General features: G+C 38.0%; 1 protein-coding gene across 1 annotated transcript in view; it reads left to right on the top strand.

Annotated features, from left to right (window-relative positions):
* Positions 1–22,128, top strand: part of LOC122809460 (sterol 26-hydroxylase, mitochondrial-like) — an 858,859-nt gene extending 836,731 nt beyond the window's left edge. The window contains exon 10 of the mRNA XM_044080983.1: positions 21,246–22,128. Within this exon, the coding sequence (XP_043936918.1) occupies positions 21,246–21,371 (126 nt within the window). The 3' untranslated portion in view covers positions 21,372–22,128. The remainder of the gene's footprint in view (positions 1–21,245) is intronic.
* Positions 22,129–22,780: the final 652 nt, after the last annotated feature.

Raw genomic sequence — 22,780 nt, 5'->3', positions numbered from 1 at the left:
TTGTCGTTTCAAATGCTTAACTGGTAAACATGTGTCAGATATTGACACTGTCACTAGTGTTGTAGTAAGGGAACAGAATCGTGTTGAAGAGTTACAGTTGAGAATGTCTACAGCTTGTCCTCCTTCGTCAAAGAAGAGGAGTTTAATTCGCCATGAACAGCAATTTCATGTGATTTCCAGTCACAGGGAAGAATACTCTAATTTGCAGTATATTACAGCGATCTCACACTTGTTGAAGATGTAAATTAGAGTAGTGCGTTAATTTCGGAAATGGTTGGTGTCTATATTTACTTGAGCACAGAGGATGGAGTTTTCATGTTTATGTTGTGTGGAATTGAGTTTGTTGTGCAATGGTTACACTGGGGTGTGTGTCTACATACGCTAAGTTCACTTTCAATATTTTGAGATTCGTTGCTTTGTATTTTCGATGCTGTGTGCATTCAACAAAGTGTATTTGGTTAAACGGCATTCAACATAGTGTAAATTTGATAAATAAACATAGACCCATATATATATATATATATATATATATATATATATATATATATATATATATATATATATATATATATATATTTATACACACATAAATACATATATATGTATACATAGCGAGAAAAAACAACACAGCCAGATTAGTTCCTTTTCCCATTCAAGTCACAGCATTTCAAGACAAAATCCATAGAGGCATAAAAACATAGTAAAATCCATAAATCTTTAATAAAATAAACATAAGTATTAAAAATAGATAAGTGTTTTCAGGTTCTTACAACCTTTCATTCGATCTATTCATAAAAACTGTTTCAAGATTTTCAAGATTATTATTGTCCAATAAAAGATTGTCCTCATCTTTAAACAACCAATAGTGCTTTACAAATACAAACTTCAAAAAATAAAAATTCATTGGTCTGTGAAACATCTAATAAGGACCAATGAGACTCATGAAATGTTTCCCCGACTTCTTTATACATGCCCTGAGCCATAACTGGCTCTCAAGTCTCTCATTGTCCGATCAAATTCATCTTCCTTTACGATGGACAGATTTTCCATCTACAGATACTGATAGCCAAAATCTGTGATGAAAAGTTGGTATTTAACTAATCACACCATATATTCAATGAAATTCATTCCATCTCCTGCTTCCTTATGCAGTCAGGAGATACAATTTGTTAATATTAAAGGATTGTGACAAAACAACTTGTTATTAGTATAACAGTATTGTACTAAAGCCTGTATAAAAAAAAACATCCTCATACTTTATCCTATAGTATATAGTCCACAGTGAATATACAGTTCATTTCAATAGAAAAGCCAACGCATTTTTATCAATATAAAATACGTTCTGCATTTTCAGTTAATGAGACAGTTCATCAAACGTATAACATGATCTCTCAATGGGAGGTCGCATATCACATCCATAGCTTCCTTATGCTATTACAGTAACATAATTTGCTGTCAGTATCTTAAAGACCCAATCATAATTCAAAGTTATGTAGCTGGTTGTTGGTTGTAGGCATTTGGTTACATCCAATGAAATTGTCGGATTCTTCATATACTTCCTGAAAGTGGGATCATCCATGCCAAAATGCCATGTAGAAAAATTAGTGAATACTATCTCATATAAAGATATAATTGTCTGATATAATTAGGAAGCAGGATGAAAAATCTTTATTACATAATTTCAGCTGATACCAGGTGGTGAAAATCAATGAGAATCGAGATGTTGTGTCTCCTGTTGTCTGCACAGCCACAGCCACAGTGAAATGATTGGCTGACATTATCTAAGGAACCCATTCATAGGATGAGGCTGATCAACCTGTGATTGGTATAAAAACATTCCTTTTAAACCAAAAATGGTCACGTCCTCGTACTTCATCCCAAAGTGTATGACCTGCTATCAAGGAGCAAGTAATCCCTCTATAACTACACAAAGTTCAGCTTTAGAGTCCTATTCATTTAGATGGAACCAGAGTATCTCCACATCACTACAAATGTTTACCATCCATTCAGATCATAAGAAGTCATCAGACTTATACACGATCCATCAAAAAGATCATGTATTGTATCTCTCACTTCCTTAAGCTACTGCAAAAACACAGTTGGCTGTCAATATCCTGAAGACCCAATCAAAAAATTAGAATTGATCAGCTTATTGTTGGATGGATGTTGACATATACATTTCCCCTTTACATAAAGAACCACACCGATTAGTGCGTAGGCTTTCATTAATATCCAAACAGTTGACTACATCATCCCTATTGAGGCAGGTAATTCCATAACTATTTATTATCTCCCATTTCATTTGTTTTTATTTTTTTATTTACATTTTGAAGTTTCAAAAATTCGATCTTATGGTCTCGAGCATACGAAATTTGAAGTTTTGAAACTTCAAAATTTAGAAGTAGACTCATATATATGATGTGTGGGTATAATCAGAAGTATAATGCTAATGTTATTATATATATGTATATATATATATATATATATATATATATATATATATATATATATATATATATATATATATGTCTATTGTGTATGACCAAACTGCCCTAGTGTCGAATGTAAAACACCAACAAAATAAGTTTAATCATACACAATAACAAAAAATAAATAAATAAAACAATAATATCAAGAGAAGAAAGCTATTCCAGTACTTCTATGCATGTGTGTGTGTTTGTGTGTCTGCATACACACACACACACACACACACACACACACACACACACACACACACACACACACACACACACACACACACACACACACACACAAAATTCAACTTCACTCCGCTCACAACTCAGTCTATTAGATCCAACTTGCAACACATTTCACCACTCCCTCCTAGATCTCATATTAACTAACAAACCTTCTCTTATCTCAAACATCACCATCCACCCATGATCTTTCAGTAATCACCGTCCTATCAATTTCCACACCCATCATCCATATGTAAATGTTGTTGTTTGTCTTTTCCTGGTTAGGGGTTGCCACAGCGGAACTCCGGTCTGCTACTGATTGGCAGTAGATTTTTCACAAACGCCGAGGTGCCAGCTCGACGTCCAACCTTCAACAAAAGCAATCCCATTTATGCATGTCTTTCGAACACCACCCAACCGCGGGGAGGACATGCAGACTCCACACATAATGCACTCCCCGCTCTCCAGCCAAGAATCGAACGGGAGAACCTCTTGCTGTATCATCAAAACTCATATCTTTCTAAAATACATCACAGACCAACATTAAGAAACTCAACTCTCCCCTCTCCTCATTGGACCGATCAACAATTCTGAATTCAATTGACCCTAACACTGCTGCAGAACTACTCACTTCTATACTGACTGATCTGCAAAGCACCTAATTCTCGGTAATTCAAAGCCTATACAAACTAAAGTCTAATAACTGGTTAACCTATGAGCTTAAAGCTCTTCTGCAACTCATTACAAGGCACGGCATTTCTGGAAAACACTTCCCACTACTATAACCAGGCACCCAGCTATGTAATCTTGCCAAGCAAATAATACTCCGTCATAGATGTCACCTGATGAAATCATACCGAACACCACTAATAAAATCACCTAAAAACTTTTAGAAAGAGGTCAGCTGTCTTACAGGATGGAATAACCTTCACTCCATGAATGGGGTCTGCATCATATAATCAAACGTCCTATTTAGTGAATGCTCATTAGTCGAGCACTAATGAGTGAAAACACTAAATAGTGAATGTTCCTTTCAGCAAAACATTATATAGACCCCCATGAATGCCAGATCCTCTCAAATTTCTGCCTGATTTCCTTTCTCATTTTAGCAAATTTCCCTTCCCTTACTCTAGCCAATTTCAAACTGCCTTTATGAACTCCACAACTCCTCCATGCATCCCTTCATTCTACTTCAGAACTATCACATCTAAGGACATCTAACCCACCGTTCAAACAGATTAAACTCGAGAGCCCACTAGTACAGATAGCTTTCACCTATGGTTTATTAATCACTACAAAGGTAAGGTGGTGGTGCTGCGGTAGCATTGTCGCCTCACAGTAAGACGTTGTCCTGTTCGATTCTCAGCTAGTGCGTCGTCTGTGTGGAGACATGCATGAATGGGCGTACCTTCATTGAAGGTTGTGCATCACGGCCAGCAACTCGGCACATAAAAATTTACTGCCAATCATTAGCGGACCGGAGTTCCACTGTGCTGACTCCTAACCGGGAAAAGCTGAAAGACACAACAACAAAGGTAAGATCATAACCTCATTGAAATATGTCTAAAGCCTGTGTATTACATTTAATGTTATGTCGAATATCTGGTGAAATGTCATTGGAAAACCCCTCCCTAAGATACCCAATCCTTCAACTCCCTTAGACTTCCAGTCATTTTCTGTCCTCCCTACCATAGGAAAGATTCTGAAAAAAATACCATACATTCAACTTGGCCGTTATTTCAATCAATGCCACATCTCTCTCTCTCTCTCCCTCTCCCTGTGTCTCTCTCAAAAGCAGCATGGCTTTTGGTCTGGTTACAGTACATCACAGCTCTCTGGACACTCACTGACAACATTCTTCCTGGCATAGACAAGGCCTAATTTCTGGAGCCATTTTTGTCAACCTCACCAAAGCTTGTGATCTTGGTGATCACTCAGTTCTCATGGACCATCTCACTGAAATAAGCATTAGAAATGCCACATTGCCTTGGTTCAAAAACTACCACTCTTAAGCACCAGTTCTCAGCAAATTTCAACTCATCATCCTTTCCATCAGTCCCTCTGCAGAAAGGTGTCCTCCCAAGAATCTATTCTAACACCACTTCTCTTTCTATATACATTAACAAACTCCCTCTTGACTTAAGCCATCATTCTCTCCTGACTTATACTGACATGATCCTATTTTGCTCCAACCACTCTCTCTCCTCTCTTGAATCTGAACTTCAGGTTGATTTTCATGCCCATATTCAATGGGTCAGTGATAAATAATTATTGCTTAATTCCTCTAAAACAAACAAACAAAAAAAAACAATGCTAGTTAATAGGCAAAAGTTCCCTTCTATCTGCAGATCTCAACAAATCCTTGGTCATCTGAATAACAGTATTAAAAACATCACTACATTTAAATATCTAGGAAGTTGGTTGGACCCTTTTCTAAATTTCCATCTCCACCTGGACTACACACACCAAACAATAAGCTCTCTCCTATTCTGGGCTAACTGGAAATATCCGTTTTCATTCCAGACACTGCAGGAATGCTACAGGTAAAGGTAGCTTACTGACTCAGCCAAAATACGCTCTCCCTGTGATTGCTGTAACCTCTGAAAGAAATGCATCCACCATTCAAGCCATCTCAAATACCATATGCAGATTCATCACTCTTTTCCCAAGAAATGAATTCCACTGCATACCCATTGAAAAGGCTAAGTGGCTACCTGTAAAAAAATCTTCTGATTTTCTACTTGCCTGTCAGCTGTTTAAACTTATCAAGAATAACATCCCCCCACTAGCTTCCAGACTATTCACATATGCAATCAACAGAGAACCTTAGAAGTCTTAACCACTGAGGTACTCTCCACCCAGTGCCCCAAACTAGGCTTTAGAGCACAAATCATGTTTTCTCAATCCTTCATCCCAAACTGTGTGAATACTTCCGTACTCTTCTAAAAGTTCATTTATTTTACACCATTTTCCAATCAAAACAAACTAAATGCAAATTACAAGATTCACAGAAAATATAACTGCTTTCTCTCTGTCTCTGGTCTATAACTTAACCTCTTCCTTCCCTAATTTCTTTGCATACCTTGTTCTGACTCTATTTTTCATTGTGATTCTTTTAGCATGCCAACTCTAATATACATGCTCTATATAATGCATGTATATACTGTGTTTTTCAGTCTCTGTGCATACAATGCCATGTATCTATTGTCTTTATACCCTCAAGCTAACTCTGCTACTCCCTTTGTATGCAATACATGTATATATATTGCATTTTGTCATTCACTATTTATGCAATGCCACATATCTGTTGTATTTACCCCCAGCTAAGACTGAAATAGGTCCAGTGGGATGAGTGCTCTACCTCAGCTAGCACATTCATAATAAATAGTTATATATCTGTGCTTGCATATAGTAAAACTGCTGTTATGTGCTAAATATGTATGAGAAAACAATTGTCATATACTAAATGTTTGTTTTACATTTCTTGAATTACTCTTTTTGCAATGTCTTCAAGGCCCAGGTCACTGAAAAGGTTTCTCAAACCAGTGTACTTACCCAGTTAACAAATATGGAAATAAAGTAAATTTTTCCCCTCAGTTGACATGACTTACTTTTTTTCTTCTCATCCATATCCAATGAAATGTTCTAGGAAGTTTGTCTTCCTACCAGTCTGGAGATAACACATAAGTTGGGATTCTTGCTCTCTAACAGGTGTAACCATCACTTGTCATAACTGATTGGACATTGCAATTATCTCTTATCTATCTTAAAAATATACTCAAGCCTATCAGAAAGGGAAATCTATCCCCTGTACTGGGCAAGATACTCGAGTAATCTGTAAGATGGAGGCATACTAGCTGTTACAAGTCATGTAGATAATGAATTGATCTGTAAGTAGTATACATTCAATAATGTGTCATTATCTCAGTACAGAGAATAAAGGGTAATGAGTCGGCAGACTGCTCTGTCAGATATGCTGGATGAGCAAATTGGTGTAACTAAGGAAATTATTTTTTTGAGCTATGATACAAAATCAGAATTTCATAGACATTGTAAGGTCTTGCTGAGTCTAATTATGGTGGCTTCCAAAAAAGCAGTTACTAGAAAATGGAAATCAAAGTCTAAACCAACTGTATTAGAAGTAGTGAATATAGTAACATATATAAAACAACTGAACTGGAACTGGGATCTTTAGAAAAGGGTAGGAGCAAATTACATAGAAAAAAACTGAAATTGTGGGAACAATACATGCAGAGGAAGAACAAGGTTTAAAAGAAGGCAGAATTTGAGCAAGTTATGTAATGTTTGACAATGACTGGATAGATTATAAGTGATATGCAATGTTTGCAACTAAAATTAATGTTTGCGACTAAAATTATGTCAATATGGTTTGTTTTCATTTATATAAATGTATGATTGCCTATATCATATGTGATAATTTAATAAAGATGTTTCTTGTTTAAAAATATACAGAGAATAAGGGTTCCCTAAAAGAACAACACATTCCTGTCAAGATAATAAGGATATCACTAAAATTAATATTCCAACAGGACATGACAAGTGTTTAAAGTTTGTGAGCATACACATTTATCCAACCCAAATATCTTTTCAGGGTGTTGGTAGGTATACTGCTAGTGTAGTACAGAGCACCAAACCAGAAATAATGATTCTATATGATACAGACCTAGATTTGGTTGCAGTTAAGTATTACAGGCTCCCAGGGGACTTAGTTCAAGTTTATGACCTTAGTCAACTACCTTGTATGCTCACCAAGGCAGAAAATATTCAGGGAAAGAGAGCACAATCTGTGGAGTACAGTGATAAAGCCCTCACTCTGCCCCAGACAACCCATATTTGAGTAGTTGCATGGAAGCCTGGAACAGCTAAGAAGGGAAGGGTGAAAGTGAGCAGTATTTGTTGGAGCACCACCCCAGGAAAAAGAGGCATTTCAACCCATTGTTACAACCTCAGCAGGAGTGAGAGGGTTCTTTGGTGATATATGGGTTAAGGTGAAACCAAGCTGCTAGTAAGCTCCGTAAGGTTAGCCATGTGGGCTAGTCATACGTATATCCTCTCAGCTGGCAAAAGTTGCAGTACTATGGCCACTGTGGATTGGAGTTAGGCTGACTAGGAAGTGGGGTCCACATCAATGACAGACTAGACTGCCCACTTGCAGCCATCTCTGGGTAAACAGGGTCCTCCCATGGCCAGGTAATGAATGGGCTTCACTCTCACCAAGTAAGTGGAATTAATTAGTCAGTAAAGTGAAGGCTGTAGAGCATGGCAGACTGTCCAAAGACAAATAAAAAACATTATGGAGAGCAATCATTAGTGAATGGGTAATACAACACTATCCAAGCATTTCCTCAGTAGGCATTCTGTCATACACTATAAGTGATCACTATCCCACAGATGCCATCTGGAATCTAAATAAACTTCCTTCACATCACAGATATCTAAGAGATATATGTGTACAGGAACTAAACACAGAATCCATTACCTAACTGATCCTTGAAAATGTTTACTGGTACTTAGATACACCCTCTATACAACACGAGTGATCATTAAAGGTTACAGTTGCTCTTTTTTCCCCACTTCAAAGTTGGTTACTAGATACTATTGGCATGTTTTACTTGCTGCCTTTTTATGTTGTATCCTACTGAATGTGAGCTGTTTAGTGACTGTAAAATGCAAAAAATCAAGGAAATTTAAAAGACAAGGAATTTATCTGATCTTTAGGGTTAGAGATCTGCTATTTCCTTTCACACACGCTATCTTTTTTATCATTTCATTTATTGATTTACTTTTTTGTTGATTAGATAAGTCACACTAGTCTTACAGCCTGTTTTCATGGGAAAGCAGGTGGTAGTGTTTATACATGTCCATTCCTGGATCTGCAGTAGCCTAAGCAATTTGACTAGTATCCCCTGCACCAGCCAGCTTCCCAAAGCTTTGAGTGACTTCCATGTAACTTAACTGCCAGGAGCAGTTGAGGCATTTCCTATAAAAGGTTGGAGTGCCAAATACTTTAGAGTGTTTTTTTGTGACCAGAGTAAATGCTTCTTCTTCTGTGGGCCCTATAATCCTGGCAAGCGGCTAATAATCCTTCAAAAGTCTTGTTTTTATGTCCCCATTGGGGAAAGACTTCCTATTCTATTACTGTTGTGACTAAAAATTTTACTTTTCCTGTCAGATATTTTACTTTTATTATGAAACATAATGACTCAGGCTATTAATGCAATGTGAAATGGTGTTGTGATATTGGCGCTTATGCAAACTTTTAGTGAGGCAAGGTTTACATTTTGATTAAAAACTCATATTGATTAAAGTTTTGTGTTTAAGGACAGGATATTGTGCTTGCAAGGGACTTATAGGGGTTTATTTACCTCAGAATCACTTGGGCTCCATTGCTTTCCTTACCAACTCATTGAGGTTTCACTAATCTCATTTGAGACCATTTTCCCAGATTACTGATGGAACAGCAGTCAGTCTCCATGTGTCTTCCTTCCCTAGTACAGAAAAAGAAAAAAAATGTTGAGGCGTCTTCAAGGGTTAGTCTGACTTATTTGCTTCAACTGCTGGTGGGTGACTCTGCTGTGGCCAGTGGCTGATCCTCAGACCACCCATCTTGTTTCCTCCATTCATCTTGGTGTAGCCATTCAGGCCACCAAAGACCAAGGGGTCAGCCACATCCTCTATGGTGCAAGGATGCCTATAGTGAGCAAGGAAAAGACATGTTTGTTGCTGTCTGGTGGAGGGACAGATAAAGAGCTTTCACTTGGCAAGAATGCAGTCATGGATGCTGTCGCTCTCCTATCCTGGAGAAAATAGAAGAGTCTTCCTGGGTTCTGTTTAAGCAACTTTATTTTATACAAATGCATCACAAAAGAAGTTAACTGACTTTAACTTAAAGGACAACAGGATATTAAAGCAGATTGCTCAACCTGCTGTCTCTTTTAGTCCCTGTTTGTTGATACAGCCATGAAAAATCACGCATGCAGCTTTAAAAACTAATCCACTCAACTGTTTTCCATGTTAGGCTTCCTACCTTTCTGTACTGTTTTACTTTCACTTTGAAAACCAAGTTGAAAAACCTCTAGCTGGCTTGGAAATTATGATGTCACATCTGCCTGAGCTCTTGCTCTAGCTACCGGGACATTTCCTCCCCCAAAGTGATGTAATCCCCACCTGATTTGCATGCTGTATAGAAGAGCCAGTGGACCTCCCACATTGTGATATCAGAGCTGCCTTGCCCAGCCCACTCTTAACCTAGCAAAAATGTCAAACTACGGTGGTGCAGCAGTTAGCGGTGCCGCCTCACAGCTAGAGGTTCTCTAGTTCGATTCTCAGCTGGGGTGCCTTCTGTGCAGAGTCTGCATGTCCTCATTGTGGTCGTGTGGGTTTTCTCCGGGTGCTCTGGTTTCCTCCCACATCCCAAAGACATGCTTTAGGTGGATTGGACACTCTAAATTGGCCCTAGGCATGAGTGCGTGCATGTGTGTGCCTAAGGTTGGGCACCGGGCTGGCAACTCGACACCGTAAAACTCCACTGCCAATCATGAGTGGACAGGTGATCCGCTGTGGTGACCCCTAACTGGGAAAAAGCTGAAAGAAGAAGAAGAAGAAGATAGTCTCACTTTTCTGAAGAGCCCTACTGATATGTGACAAAGTAACACTAACAGCTGCAAAAACTAAGAGCATAAATATGCAATGACCATGCGTAGACATTAATTGCATGTTTTTACATAAGAAGCAGATGTCTGTCACAATTAATCAACAACACTACATCAGATTACAAAAAGTATGCAATACTGTAATTTTCTTAAATTACCACTTAAAAAGCATGTGAGTGCTGTCATGCAAGTCTGTGAAATATTTTGTGTTTATAGTGCATCATTTGTTAGCTATTTATCCAAACAGCAAGGAAAAATAAGTGGGAGTTTGATGCTTTGCAAAACAGTGATTATTCCCAGTGCTATGGAGCTTAGTTCTAAATTTGACAGGAGGAGTGCAAAAAAAAAATCTCCCACTGTAAGGAAGGAAAGGCTGACAAGAAAACAGTACATTAGTCTGGTCACTTGCTGTGAGCTGTCAATCACATGCAGATAATGTGTCAAATTAACCTTAGCTCTTTGAAAGCTAGGAAAGGTAGGTGTGAAGGGGTAGGGGAGATACCTTGAAGAACTAGATTTCAGCTTTCACAAAAGAAATCAAGTTAACATTTCTAAGAAGAAAGAGCAGTAAAATGCACTTTTCATTTCTGTTCTGTAGCATTTGCACTGCTTGTGTTTGAAGTAGTTATTGAAAAAGGATAAAATTTTAACCAAAGGTGGGTGACTGTAACGCAGCAGTGAATGCCTGTAAAATCAGTGGACTGACAGGAGCTTTAGGGAAAATGTGGCAGATCTGATGTAATTTTTTGGAGACAGACAGTGCATTCTGGGATACCTAGAGGCAGACTAAGTCAGAATTATTTCAAGATGCCAGACCCCATGTGGTCAGAGTCAGAAATTGCATATAAAAATATCTGAAAAGCTCTAAATAATCCCAGAGTGGTGTTAAAATGTAGGAAACACCAAACCATGATGAAATAAACATGTTTTTTGAGTCTGTGGGTGCAGTTGTTCTTTAAGTAACTTTTATATAAACTAACTGCAGGATTCATACATGCTTACTCTCTAGCTGCACTCTCAAAATGGCACTAGTAATGGCACGTGCTTGCTATTTATATATGCACTTTGCGTCTTTGAGATACTTCTTGAAGGTACAGTACGCAGCACATGCATTCTGATCTACATGCTCCCTCTTGAAAAATATAACATGCAATGTTATGAGTCAGTATAGCATGCAGATATCACAGATATCACAGACAGTTTTCTTTCATGCATTTGTACAGAATAAAATACACATATATACATAACTGAGTTCAAGTTGCTGTGTATTTCACACTGGGCCTGGATACCCTTCCATAACATGTGGGAATTAGATTTAGCAACTGGGACTGCCTCTGTACAATGTTCAAGTCTGGAGTTATCTGGAACATCTTGGGGAATGGAATCAGAGGTAGGAACACACTCTGGAATGGAAACAACATTTGTTTCACTCTGAGATTTAGAGTCTGTGTCACTAGAATAATGTGATGATGATTACTCTAGTACAGGTAGTAGATGTCTGTGATTTTTCCTGCACTCCATACCTTCAGATTCTACAAGGTAGGATCTTGGCTCAGGACAAATTCCAGTAACCTGACCAATCCAGTCTAAACCTTTTGCCATTTGTATTGTTACTGTTTCTCCTTCCCTAAATGAACGAAGCAATCTGCTAGATTTATTAAAGCTGTACTTTTGGATCGAACGCTTCTCAAATAGTTGAGCCTTTGTGGATCTGGTGTTCTTGACTTTAGAATTCAATAAACTGGAACTAAAAGAGTTGTTTTAGTATGCCTTAATAAAAGTCTTTGAGCAGGTGATCCAAGAATATCATCACGGGGTATGTTTCTGGGATTAAGTAATTTCAAAAAGACATCAGTATTGTCACACTTTGACCTTTCAAGTAATTGCTTTGCACTTTGCACTTTGCACTACCCGTTCAGCTAGACTATTTGACTTTGGATATTCAGGATTGCTAGTAACATGCACAAAGTCCCATTCTCTTGTTTCTGAAACAGCTGACTAGTAAATTGAGTGCCATTGTCAGAAATAACTTTGTTGGGACTACCATGGACTAAGAAATTATATTTCAACTTAGTAACAACAGCAGTAGATGTTAAGTTAGGTAGTAAGTCAATCTTAAACCAGTTCAAATAAGAGTCTACCAGTACCAACTAGTGTTGACTGTTCCACTTGAAAATGTCAGTGGCTACTCTCGACCAAGGTAGTTCAGGAACTTGATATAGCTGAAGTGGTTCTCTTTCCAGATGTGGTCTAGTACTATTGCATACTGAACCAGAAGAAAGTAATTTATCAATGTCTTTCAGTAATGAAGGCCAAAACACTAATTCTCTCACTGTTTTCTTAATGGATACAAACCTGGGTGACCAAGATGCAAAATCTGGACATATTCTTGTTGTAAGGAAGCTGGAAAAAAATCTTTTGGACCTTTGAAAATAATGCTATCTTCCATCAACATTTCATCTCTATAAGGAAAATATGGTCGCACTTCAGGTGGTACATTTAATTGCTTTGACGGCCATCCAACATTATAGTGATTGAGCTTTTGTACAATTGGATCAGACTTAGTGTGATCTTGTTACCCATCAAGCCTAGTGGCTGAAAAATTACACATTGCCATCATGTCAAAGTCAAAATTTTCTGCATCAAACTGTTGTGTCGTACTGGGAAATCTAGAAAAAGTATCAGCTAGATAGAGTAGTTTGCCTTTAGCATAGACCATTTTAAAGTTGTACTTTTGTAACTTGAACATCATTTTTTTGTAATCTCACTGGAGTTGAATGCATAGGCTTCTTTATAATAGTAACTAGAGGTTGGTGGTCAGTTTCAATCTGAATAGCTTGACCATAAATATAATCATGAAACTTGGAACATGCAAATACTATTGTAAAAAATTCTTTCTCAGTTTGAGCATATTGCATGTCTGTTTGGGTAAGCATTCTAGATTCATAGGCTACTGGTCTGCCTTCTTGAAGTATAACTGCACCAAGACAAAATTTTGAAGACCCACAGGAAAAAGTAACTGGTTTATTCACATCATAGTATCTTAATGTAGGTGGGGTGGCAATTTTCTGCTTAAAGTCTTCAAATGTCTTCTGGTGATGTTCTAACCATGACCATGCAACATTTTTGCATGTTAGCTGTCTTAAAGGTGCTGTCAACTCACTGAAATCTGGTATAAACTTGCTTAAATAGTTGACCATGCCTAGGAAATGTTGTAGAGCTTGCACATTGTCTGATGCTGACATTTCATGGATAGCTGCTTGCTTGGTCAGTTCTGGTTTCAAGCCAGTACTGCTAAACAAATGACATACATAACTTCTGGTAGGCTGAATTTGCACTTCAGAGGATTGAGTTTCAAGTTTACTTCATATGTTCTGTCTAGAACTCTCTTTAGGTTTTTGTCATGCTCTGCTTCACCATTGCCTCCAACCAATAAATCACCTACTGTTATGGTGCACGGATAACCCGAAAAAAAATTGCTCCATTGCATGCTGGAAGACTTCACTTGCAGAATTTATTCCAAATGGCATCCTTAGGAATCTATATCTGCCAAATGGAGTACCAAAAGTGGTTTGGAATAAGGATTTATGATCAAGAATCACTTTCCAAAATGAACTGTTTGCATCCAAAACAGAAAAAAACAGTGGCATTTGGTATTAGGGCTGCAAATTCTTCAACTGTGCACATTGGATGATAAGGGCTTTTCAGTACTTTGTTCAAATCCCTTGGGTCAATACATATTCTGATTTTGTCTGAGCTTTTTTTGTGAGTTGCTACCACAGATGACACCCATTGAGTTGGTTCTGTAACCGGACAAATCACATCTTACTGTACCATTTTATCCAGCTGAGCCTTAACTTTGTCCTGCATTACTATCGGAACTCTTCTTGCTGGTCTAACTACTGTAGTGACCTCTGGGACTAATGCCATGGATTACACAACTGGAAGTTTACCCAACTTGTCCTTGGAGACACCCGCATACTCTGGGAAAATGGGTTCTGAAAAATTAGAACTAGGAGATGCACTTATGTGATGAACTTCTTTGATAAAGGAAAGCAGATTCATTCTCAAGCTGACTCTGAGACCCAACAAAAACTGTACTGGTCTTTGGACCACATAGAATAACAAGTTGTAACAGCTCTTAGCCAAATAAATGAAAGCATCACTGAACATTCAGTTTGAATTGCTTCAACTCCATAAGCAACAAGTTTTGCACTACTGGTCAAATTGAGTTGCTCATTAGCTCTCACTTTAGCAAATGTGTTTGCTGATATAACATTACACTTTGAACCAGTGTCTACTTTAAGCTCTGTGGATTTACAGTTGATCCAGACAGTACAAAACACTTCACTCTGCCCATAAATTCACTGCATCAACCCTTTCACCAACTAGTGATACTGTTGGCTCTCTACTTGATCAACTTGCTTTTTTGTTTGACCTTTCTTTGCAACTATGAGAGATTTACTTGATTTGCAAAACCTTTGAAAATGATTCCAGTTTTTACAGTTGTTACATTGCTGACCAAAAGCCAAGCATTTCTCTCTCTTGGACTCATGATTTGCACCACACTTGTGACAGTTAACAATAAAGCTGGGCTTGGGTTTTGCTGATTCATGCTTGTATTGCACTGAGGAACTGGTCTTAGAACTTTCTGGAAAGCTATGTGGTTTCCCTGGTAAGCCAGCAGGGGCTATGGCTGCCATGTGCTTAGTAGGTTTATTTCTGTTTGCCACATGTTGCATACTATCTACACTTGCTCTGGAGCCTGTTGAAACCATACTCTTGCAACTGGCAAGCATACTTGTGTGTTTTTCTGTCACCTTGTGGATTTGACAAATCTGTATGGCTTTACTCAATGTCAAGTCACTATCATGAAGCAAGATCATTCTCACAGCACTGCTATTAATACCACACACAAGCCTGCCTTTCACTAATTCATCTTTTAAGTCACCAAACTGACACATCTTAGCTTTCTTTCTCAGGTCAGTTATATAAGCTGCAAAAGTTTCCCCTGGTTTCTGATCTCTCGTGTAAAACAAATGCCTCTCTAGTGTAATGTTTATCTGAGGGTTACACATTTCTCTGAACTTGTGTGCCAAACAGTCAGGGTCTTCCCTTGATTCTGCCTGTACAACAATATGATGAGTTTCACCTTCTCCCTCATATACTGCAGGTGCATACACAAATGAACGCTCTCTTTCTATGGCTTCTGACCCAGCTAGGTTTACCAAAACGAATGCCTTGGTGTGTGCATCTTTATCTGAATAAGCTGCTTGTATAAAAACACCGTACTCTTGCTCAAACATTCTCCAGTTCTCTGCAATATTCTGATCAAATACAACCAGTAAGGGCCATATTAACACATACCAGTAAAGGAGTTTTGCAAATAAGCATGAACACATTCACATGCAACATGCCAGAAATGTATGTTAGTACTTATACTTTGCCCTTATGCTTTGTGCTTCTGAAAGTATGCTCATTGGCTTTTCAGAACTATGCTATTGGGCTTAGTCTGTGAAATAACTCTCTTGGGCACTGTAGCACTTTTTGAATTTGTTATATTGCCAAAGTAATTTATCATCATTTTAAGAAACATTTCAAATGACTTCACAATGCAAAGAAACTGGGCAAGAGAAGCTCAGAGTCAATAACATTTTAAAGTAATTGCGCTTTGCGAATAAACTGTACACAGCACACTGAAATGTCCCCAAAATGGTGGTAGCCTGCTAGGCAACTCTTTAAAGTACAAGAAACACTCTGTAATGGTGGTACTTTGCGAATAGACACACCTAGCACAAGAAACTTTTCGGAATGGCTATACTTTGACTGTACTTCACAAAATAGTTGCACTTTGCACACAAACAAACTCTTTGGAATGCATGCACAGTAATAATTACACACTGTAAGCACTTTTACACACTTTGAGAAACTTCTAATAACTTTAGTTATGCCTTTAATACAATATGAAGTCGTAGTTATGCCAAAACACAACACTTTGCCAAAACACATGCAATCACCTTGCTTTATTTATGCTTAGTGTGCCCTTTTTGCCCATATTCTATTAATTTTGCTCGCTTAATCTCTTTTCATACCCATCGTACTTTTCTTGCGCTCGCTTTACTCTAAAAATGCCCATTTTGCCTTAAACATGCCCGTTTCTGCTTTAAATATTTTCGTCTTACTTTAAAACTTGCTCGTTTTACTTTAAACATGCTCGTTTTGCTTCAAACATGCTCATTTTTGTCAAACATCTTATTTTAAACATTTCTCTTTGCTAATAAAGCTTTTGTGCCTAATGGTTGCTTAATAATGCAGTTTGTGCCCTTGTAATGCTCTGTTGTATATTTTTATAGAATAAACAGCTTGTACAAATTCTTATCCTTTGATTCTTTTCTCGCTCTTTTTTGTGCTTGTTTCTTTTACTTTAACTTCATTGCCCTCTCTGTATCTCATGGCCCTGAGTATCAATCTCTGCTATCCTGGTTCTGACATCATGTCGCTCTCCTATCCTGGAGACAATAGAAGAGCCTTTGTTGGTTTTGTTTAAGCAGCTTTATTTTATACAAACATATCACAAAAGAAATTAACTGACTTTAACTTAAGTAACTTATATACAAACTAACTGTAGAACTCATACGTGCTTACTCTCTGGCTGCAGTCTCAAAATGGTACTAGTAATGGCACATGCTTGCTATTTATATATGCACGTTCATCTTTGAGATGCTTCTTAAAGGTACGGTACACAGCACATGCACTCTGATCTACAGATGCTAAGTTCAGTGTGCCTAAGGTTTAGCTATCATTCAGGGAGAATGTGCTTAGAGGGAAAAACTTCCATTCAACTGTTTCTATTTCCACAGGTAGAACAGATGTACTGGGATTTGCCAATGAAATTATTACTGCTTTTTCCTCATCTTCTCATCCTGCTGAAAGAAAATGGAAAAAAATTCCTTCTCATTCTGTCAGGATTTTTCAGTCAGAAGAGTAGTCACTGCAGGGAAAGGAGGTGTACCTCAAGGGTTTCTTCTTAATCTGAGCATTATGATTCTAAGTATGTTATTGCTTTAGATTTCCCCATCAAAGAAAATTCTTTTACTGACATTTTATCCAAAATGAAAGATGTTTTAGGTGGAGTAGAAATAAATTCCCATGGCATAGAAAATGTATTATGATTTGTTAGAGATACAGATGCATAAAGATAAACCTATCCTCCTCTCGAGAATGTTTTTTCTCACAGTCAAGCCTTCCTGCTGGGTAACCTTTAGTCCCTAACAGGTATGACAGGTTTTAGAAGGTGTCCTAGACTCATAAGCACGTTTCCTAATGCTAAAGCAGATCCAGTAGTCATTTGTTTACCCAAAGCTGTTGTTGTTAAACCAGTCACCACTACTAATCTTTTTTCTACTAACAACGATGAAAAGCAATGGCTATACTGGAGAAGAAAATGTATTCTATTTTGCTTTTGACTTTTGAGAATATGCAGAAGTTAATGGTTAACCTTCCTTTTTTCTGAGGTAAAGGATTTATTACTTTGTTCTATGGCAGCTGTTTCTTAGGTGACAAAGTATACCCTAAAATGTACTTATGATACAACTGACTGTACCTCTAGGGCTTCTGCATCCTGATCAATTTTGAAGAGACATCTTTGGCTTCATAACTAAACCCTTCCTGCAGATGTTAAATCTGATATTTTAATTCCCCCCTTAGATAAGGAGACTTTGGCCTTTCTGCAGCTAAGGTGCTGAATAACTGTAGCCTCCTTTTACAGTAAACAATTTAAGAAGCAAGGAGCCAACTATCATGGTTTAAAAAATAATGGAAAAAAAAAGAAAAAACATGCCTCCAAATTTCAAGGACAAACCTCCCAGTCAGCATGATTATGTGACTGTTCAAGTTGCCCTTCTCACCCATTTTGGCAATCTATGTCCCTGAAACTTCATCAGATAGCCTCCTGACATTTGGGTTCTGACTGCAATCCATCTGGATATTCTTCTCTTCCTCCATTTCAAGGGATTCTACCTTGCCGAGGGAACCAAATTTCTCTTCTTCCACCCATTGTGCACAACATTCTGTTTCAGAGAGTCATAGAATCAGTGCCTGTCAATCTCCAAGGCAAAAGTTATTATTTGAGATTATTTCTGAATCCCAAACCAGAAGAATCCTGAAAACTATTGTTGGCTCTTTCTGTTCTAAACCTTTTAGTCATATCCTGAAGTTCAAGATGTTATCAGTTCAAAATCTTGTACCTTTGATTCCTCATCTATGTTTCATGATAAAGCTGGATCTAAAGGAAACCTATCACTACATTCCTAGAATTTCAGACATTTCTTAAGATTTGCTGTGTCTGGCTGACATTATTAGTTCTGTGTTTTACCTTTTGGACTCTTCACTGCACTAAGTTTATTCACAAAATGCCTAGCTCCAGTCACTGCTTATTGCAGACTCCAGGGCATTCATATTTTCCATATCAGGATGACTGTCTTATCTTTGCAGACTTTTTTCAGCTATCAAGAGTCTCTAACAATTGTACAGGAATGTCTACTCAATATGGGATTTTAAATCAGTCTGTAGAAGCCTTCTCTCATCCCATCTTGCAGCATGATTTTCCTGGGATGCATGTTAGACTTTGCCTTGGGAAGGACCTTCCTTCCATCCTCCAAAGTGGATATGTTTCAGCAGTTTTTCATGAGTTTTGACAGCCTGAACCAAACATCTGCAAGGGTGTTTCTCAGGATTCTAGGGTATATGACGTATGTAATAATCATACTGCCCTTTGCCAGTCTACAAATGAGGAAAATACAATGGTACCTCAGACCAGTCTGGACTTGGTATCTACAACCTTTAACTTTTCAGTTCTGGGATTTCTGAAGAGAGAGAGTAGATGTGGGAAGACCAGATACAGGGCAGACACTCGAGAATTAGAATTGTATCGGAGGTCTTAGAATCTATTGGAGGTCTTCCAGGAATTGATCCTACTGTGGAGAATACCTCAAATAGATTGTTTGTCTCCATTCTCAACTATCAGTCAATGGAGTTCTGCTCCTGGTCCCCTTCCTTGAAGGTCTGGAAGACAAATGCCTTTTGTTTCCTTAGGAACTGTCCAGTATAATTTTCCACACTTTCCCATAATATTCAGGGTCATTCTGAAGATTCATAAAGGCTGTCTGATAATCATTGTGGTGACTTCTTTCTGGCCCAGGCAGCAGTGGTTTTCCCCTCTTTTGAAATGGTAAGGAGCAATTACTGCAGCTCCTTACAAGCTGGATCTGCTCACGCAAGGTCAGGAGTGTTTGATACACCTCAACCATAATAACAATAGCTGACTACCTGGATGATTGAATCTTTATACCTTTAGGCATTCTTTTTCATGAGAACATGCAACAGGTACTATATTAATAAAAGGAAAAGGTTTTCTAGTTGGTTCCAAGAAAAGACCAGCACCTATTCAAGGCTAGTGTTTCTCCATTTCTACATTCTATGGCCTACCTTTTCCCTCAGTCACATTATCAATAAAGATAAATGCACTTTGATTACTTGCTTTTATCTCCCTACCAGTTTCAGCTTGTGTCCCCACCATGTTCTTTACCCAGTACTTACATTAATTATTTTATTAAAATTCTGCTAGTAATTTTCCTTCCTCATTTCTTTGGGAATTTGTGGGCCTATGTCATATGTGTTGACAGTGACCTTCTTCTGAACAAGTTTATTGTTCTGAAAAGACTCCTGCCTTATTGTAGCACTAGTCGGTCCTTTCATATTTCTTTATCCCTCAGTTCTTCTTCATTGTACTTACTAGTCATTGCTGCAAAATATTTTGAAATACAGTATGTGCATATATATTCTGTAAAGGTTACAAGGTTGCAGTCCTGTTTGTCATATGCCAAGTGGTCAAGTGCCACTTGTTGATACTGCATTCTTGGCAAATATATACTGCTTTCAAGTATCTATTTGTCAAGTGTGCACAGAAGTGTGCGGAGGTAAGTTTATGGCATTTTTCATGTATAATGATTATTATAGCGTACAAGACCACTGTCAGGTTTGTATATGCATATGAGTATATTGATTACTGGATTTGTATGCATGATTTGGGACTTGGGTGGGTTCATAAATAACTGTGGTTTGATACTTCTGGTGTATGGGGGTTTTGTCTGCCTGTGTGTTTGAGTGGTAGCAATTTGTTTGCAAGATTAGTGTGTGTGTGTGTGTGTGTGTGTGTGTGTGTGTGTGTGTGTGTGTGTGTGTGTGTGTGTGTGTGTGTGTGTTTGTATATGTGATTGGAAGCTTATCATGTGTCTTAGTCTTCTGTTGAGTGTTGGTATTTAATATGGTGTGTCTTATTTTGTAGTGCATGGAAGGTTAGTGTGTCATATGAAGAGTGTGTAAGATGGGTACTTAAATGAATCTGTGTCACACATGGCAATTGCTTCAAGGCAAGTGTGATCTCAGAGTTGATTTTATGTTTTTGGGGGAAGGTGAGAGGCTTGCTCCCACATAAGAAGTGGATTTTTCTGTATAGGAGTGAATAGTGAGTGTGTGTATGTACTAATTTATGTATGTGCAATTAGTAGGAATGCTAATGTGCAAATTAATCAAAGTCTGCTTATTTACATTTTTTACAGTGAACTGACTCTCAACTAGTTAACTATTGACATATAGAATCAAACCCAATGTAAATCTTACTGGAGTAAACAGTCTTCTATTAACAATCTAATTAGAGTAAGAAAGGATGCGTAATAGTAAATATAACATGTCTGTACGAAAAATCTGGAATGAAAGAAAACAATTCCTAAAACAGTTCAACAGCCCTCCAACTGCAGTAAGAAAAAGACTGAGCATAGTTTCTTGCAGAATAACTTTGTCTTTCCTTTTGCAGCTGATGAAACACTTTCAGGTGAAACCAGATCCCAAGAAGAAAATCATCCATCCTAGAACAAGGACTCTAATGACTCCTGGATCTCAAATGGATCTCCAGTTTCTGGACAGAAGCTCATCAGCCTAGATGCCTTTAGTCTGTGTACAGAGTTCTGTGTGAATTCCAGTAGCCATCTGAAAAGAATAATGCCTCCCTGTCATAATTTTGAAGTATCTAACAAGTAATTTGAGTAGTTAGTTTCACCACATCCAAAATCTGCACATCAGGATGATATGGATAGCCATTTATATAAACTGAAGTAACATAGCTTAGATTTTATCAGTAAAATAAACAGCAGGTAGGAATTTTCTCTCACTGCACTCATGCTTCTACCATAAAATAAAATCATTACACAGAAGAATAAAGGAACAACTGAAATCACAATGAAGGAGTTTATACCAGAATGAACAAATGAGTTTAGTGTCAACCACATCCATTTGGTGATTACAGATGCACAAACGGGAATTTTTACATAGCTCAGAAACTGATGACAGGGCTCAGTTAAAAAAAAATATATATTTTTTTAATTAGTTGAGCAAAGAATTATTTTTTTTTTATTTAGCAGTCCGTAGCTGAAGCTTAAAAGCCATTAATAATGCCCTGTAGATTATATACTTGGAAAATAGGGAGACTCTATAAGGTACATCTATGAACACTTTGAGATTAGACATCAGTGGCTTACAGTTTGTGATATTTGTCAGGATGTGTTTTCTTGTAAGTCACAGCAAAAAATAGATCCATTATTGTTTAAGTAAGCTACCCATCATAGGTTCATAGGTTTATAAGTGTGTACTAGGCTAATGGCTTCAGAGCCTTTACAACCCTAGCCCATTGAAGTGCCCTAGCATCGTGCCGCCCAACATTAATTCCCAGTGCCTGTATCAAGTAGAACCACTGGAGTGATCCCTGGGGTGAGCTTTCTACTTCCCATCCACTCATCAAGATTTCTCTTGAAGAGGGCCAGTGAGGTGCGCTGCTTGACATGTATGGGAAGTCTATTCCAGAGCATGGGCAGTCTCTGGGTTATGAACCTGTCCCTCCAGCATGCTCTGTTGATTGTGGTAATGAGGTTGAGGTCTCTGGACCATTTGGTGCAGGGGGATTGGGATTTCTTTAGATGTAGCATTTCTAACAGAGCTGGGTCAGACATGGCTTTGTAAGTCAAGCAGAGATCACCTCTTAGTAGATGATATGAGACAGACAATAGCTGGAGATTTTGAGTCTGTCCATGTAGGACATGTGTTTAAGGGGTAGGATCATCTTTGTGAGGTACTTTTGTGGCCTTTCCAGCTGTTGCATGTGTCTAGTGAGGTACATGCCAAATGGGGCATTATACTCGATGATTGGCCTAATGAGGGAAGAATAGAGAGAGATGAGGACCTCTTTCTTCCTGGATGCAAAACCCTTGGTAAAGAGATGTGCCACATAGAAGGACTTTCTGACCACAGTGGTAATGTAGTGGTCTTAGTAGAGGTTGCTGTCAACCTGTATCCCAA

This window comes from Protopterus annectens, chromosome 8.part0, assembly GCF_019279795.1.
Source record: "Protopterus annectens isolate FY-2018-M chromosome 8.part0, PAN1.0, whole genome shotgun sequence".
NCBI classification, from domain to species: Eukaryota; Metazoa; Chordata; order Ceratodontiformes; family Protopteridae; genus Protopterus; species Protopterus annectens.
Note: the sequence above shows the minus strand (reverse complement) of the source record. Positions and strands in the feature narration are given on the sequence as shown.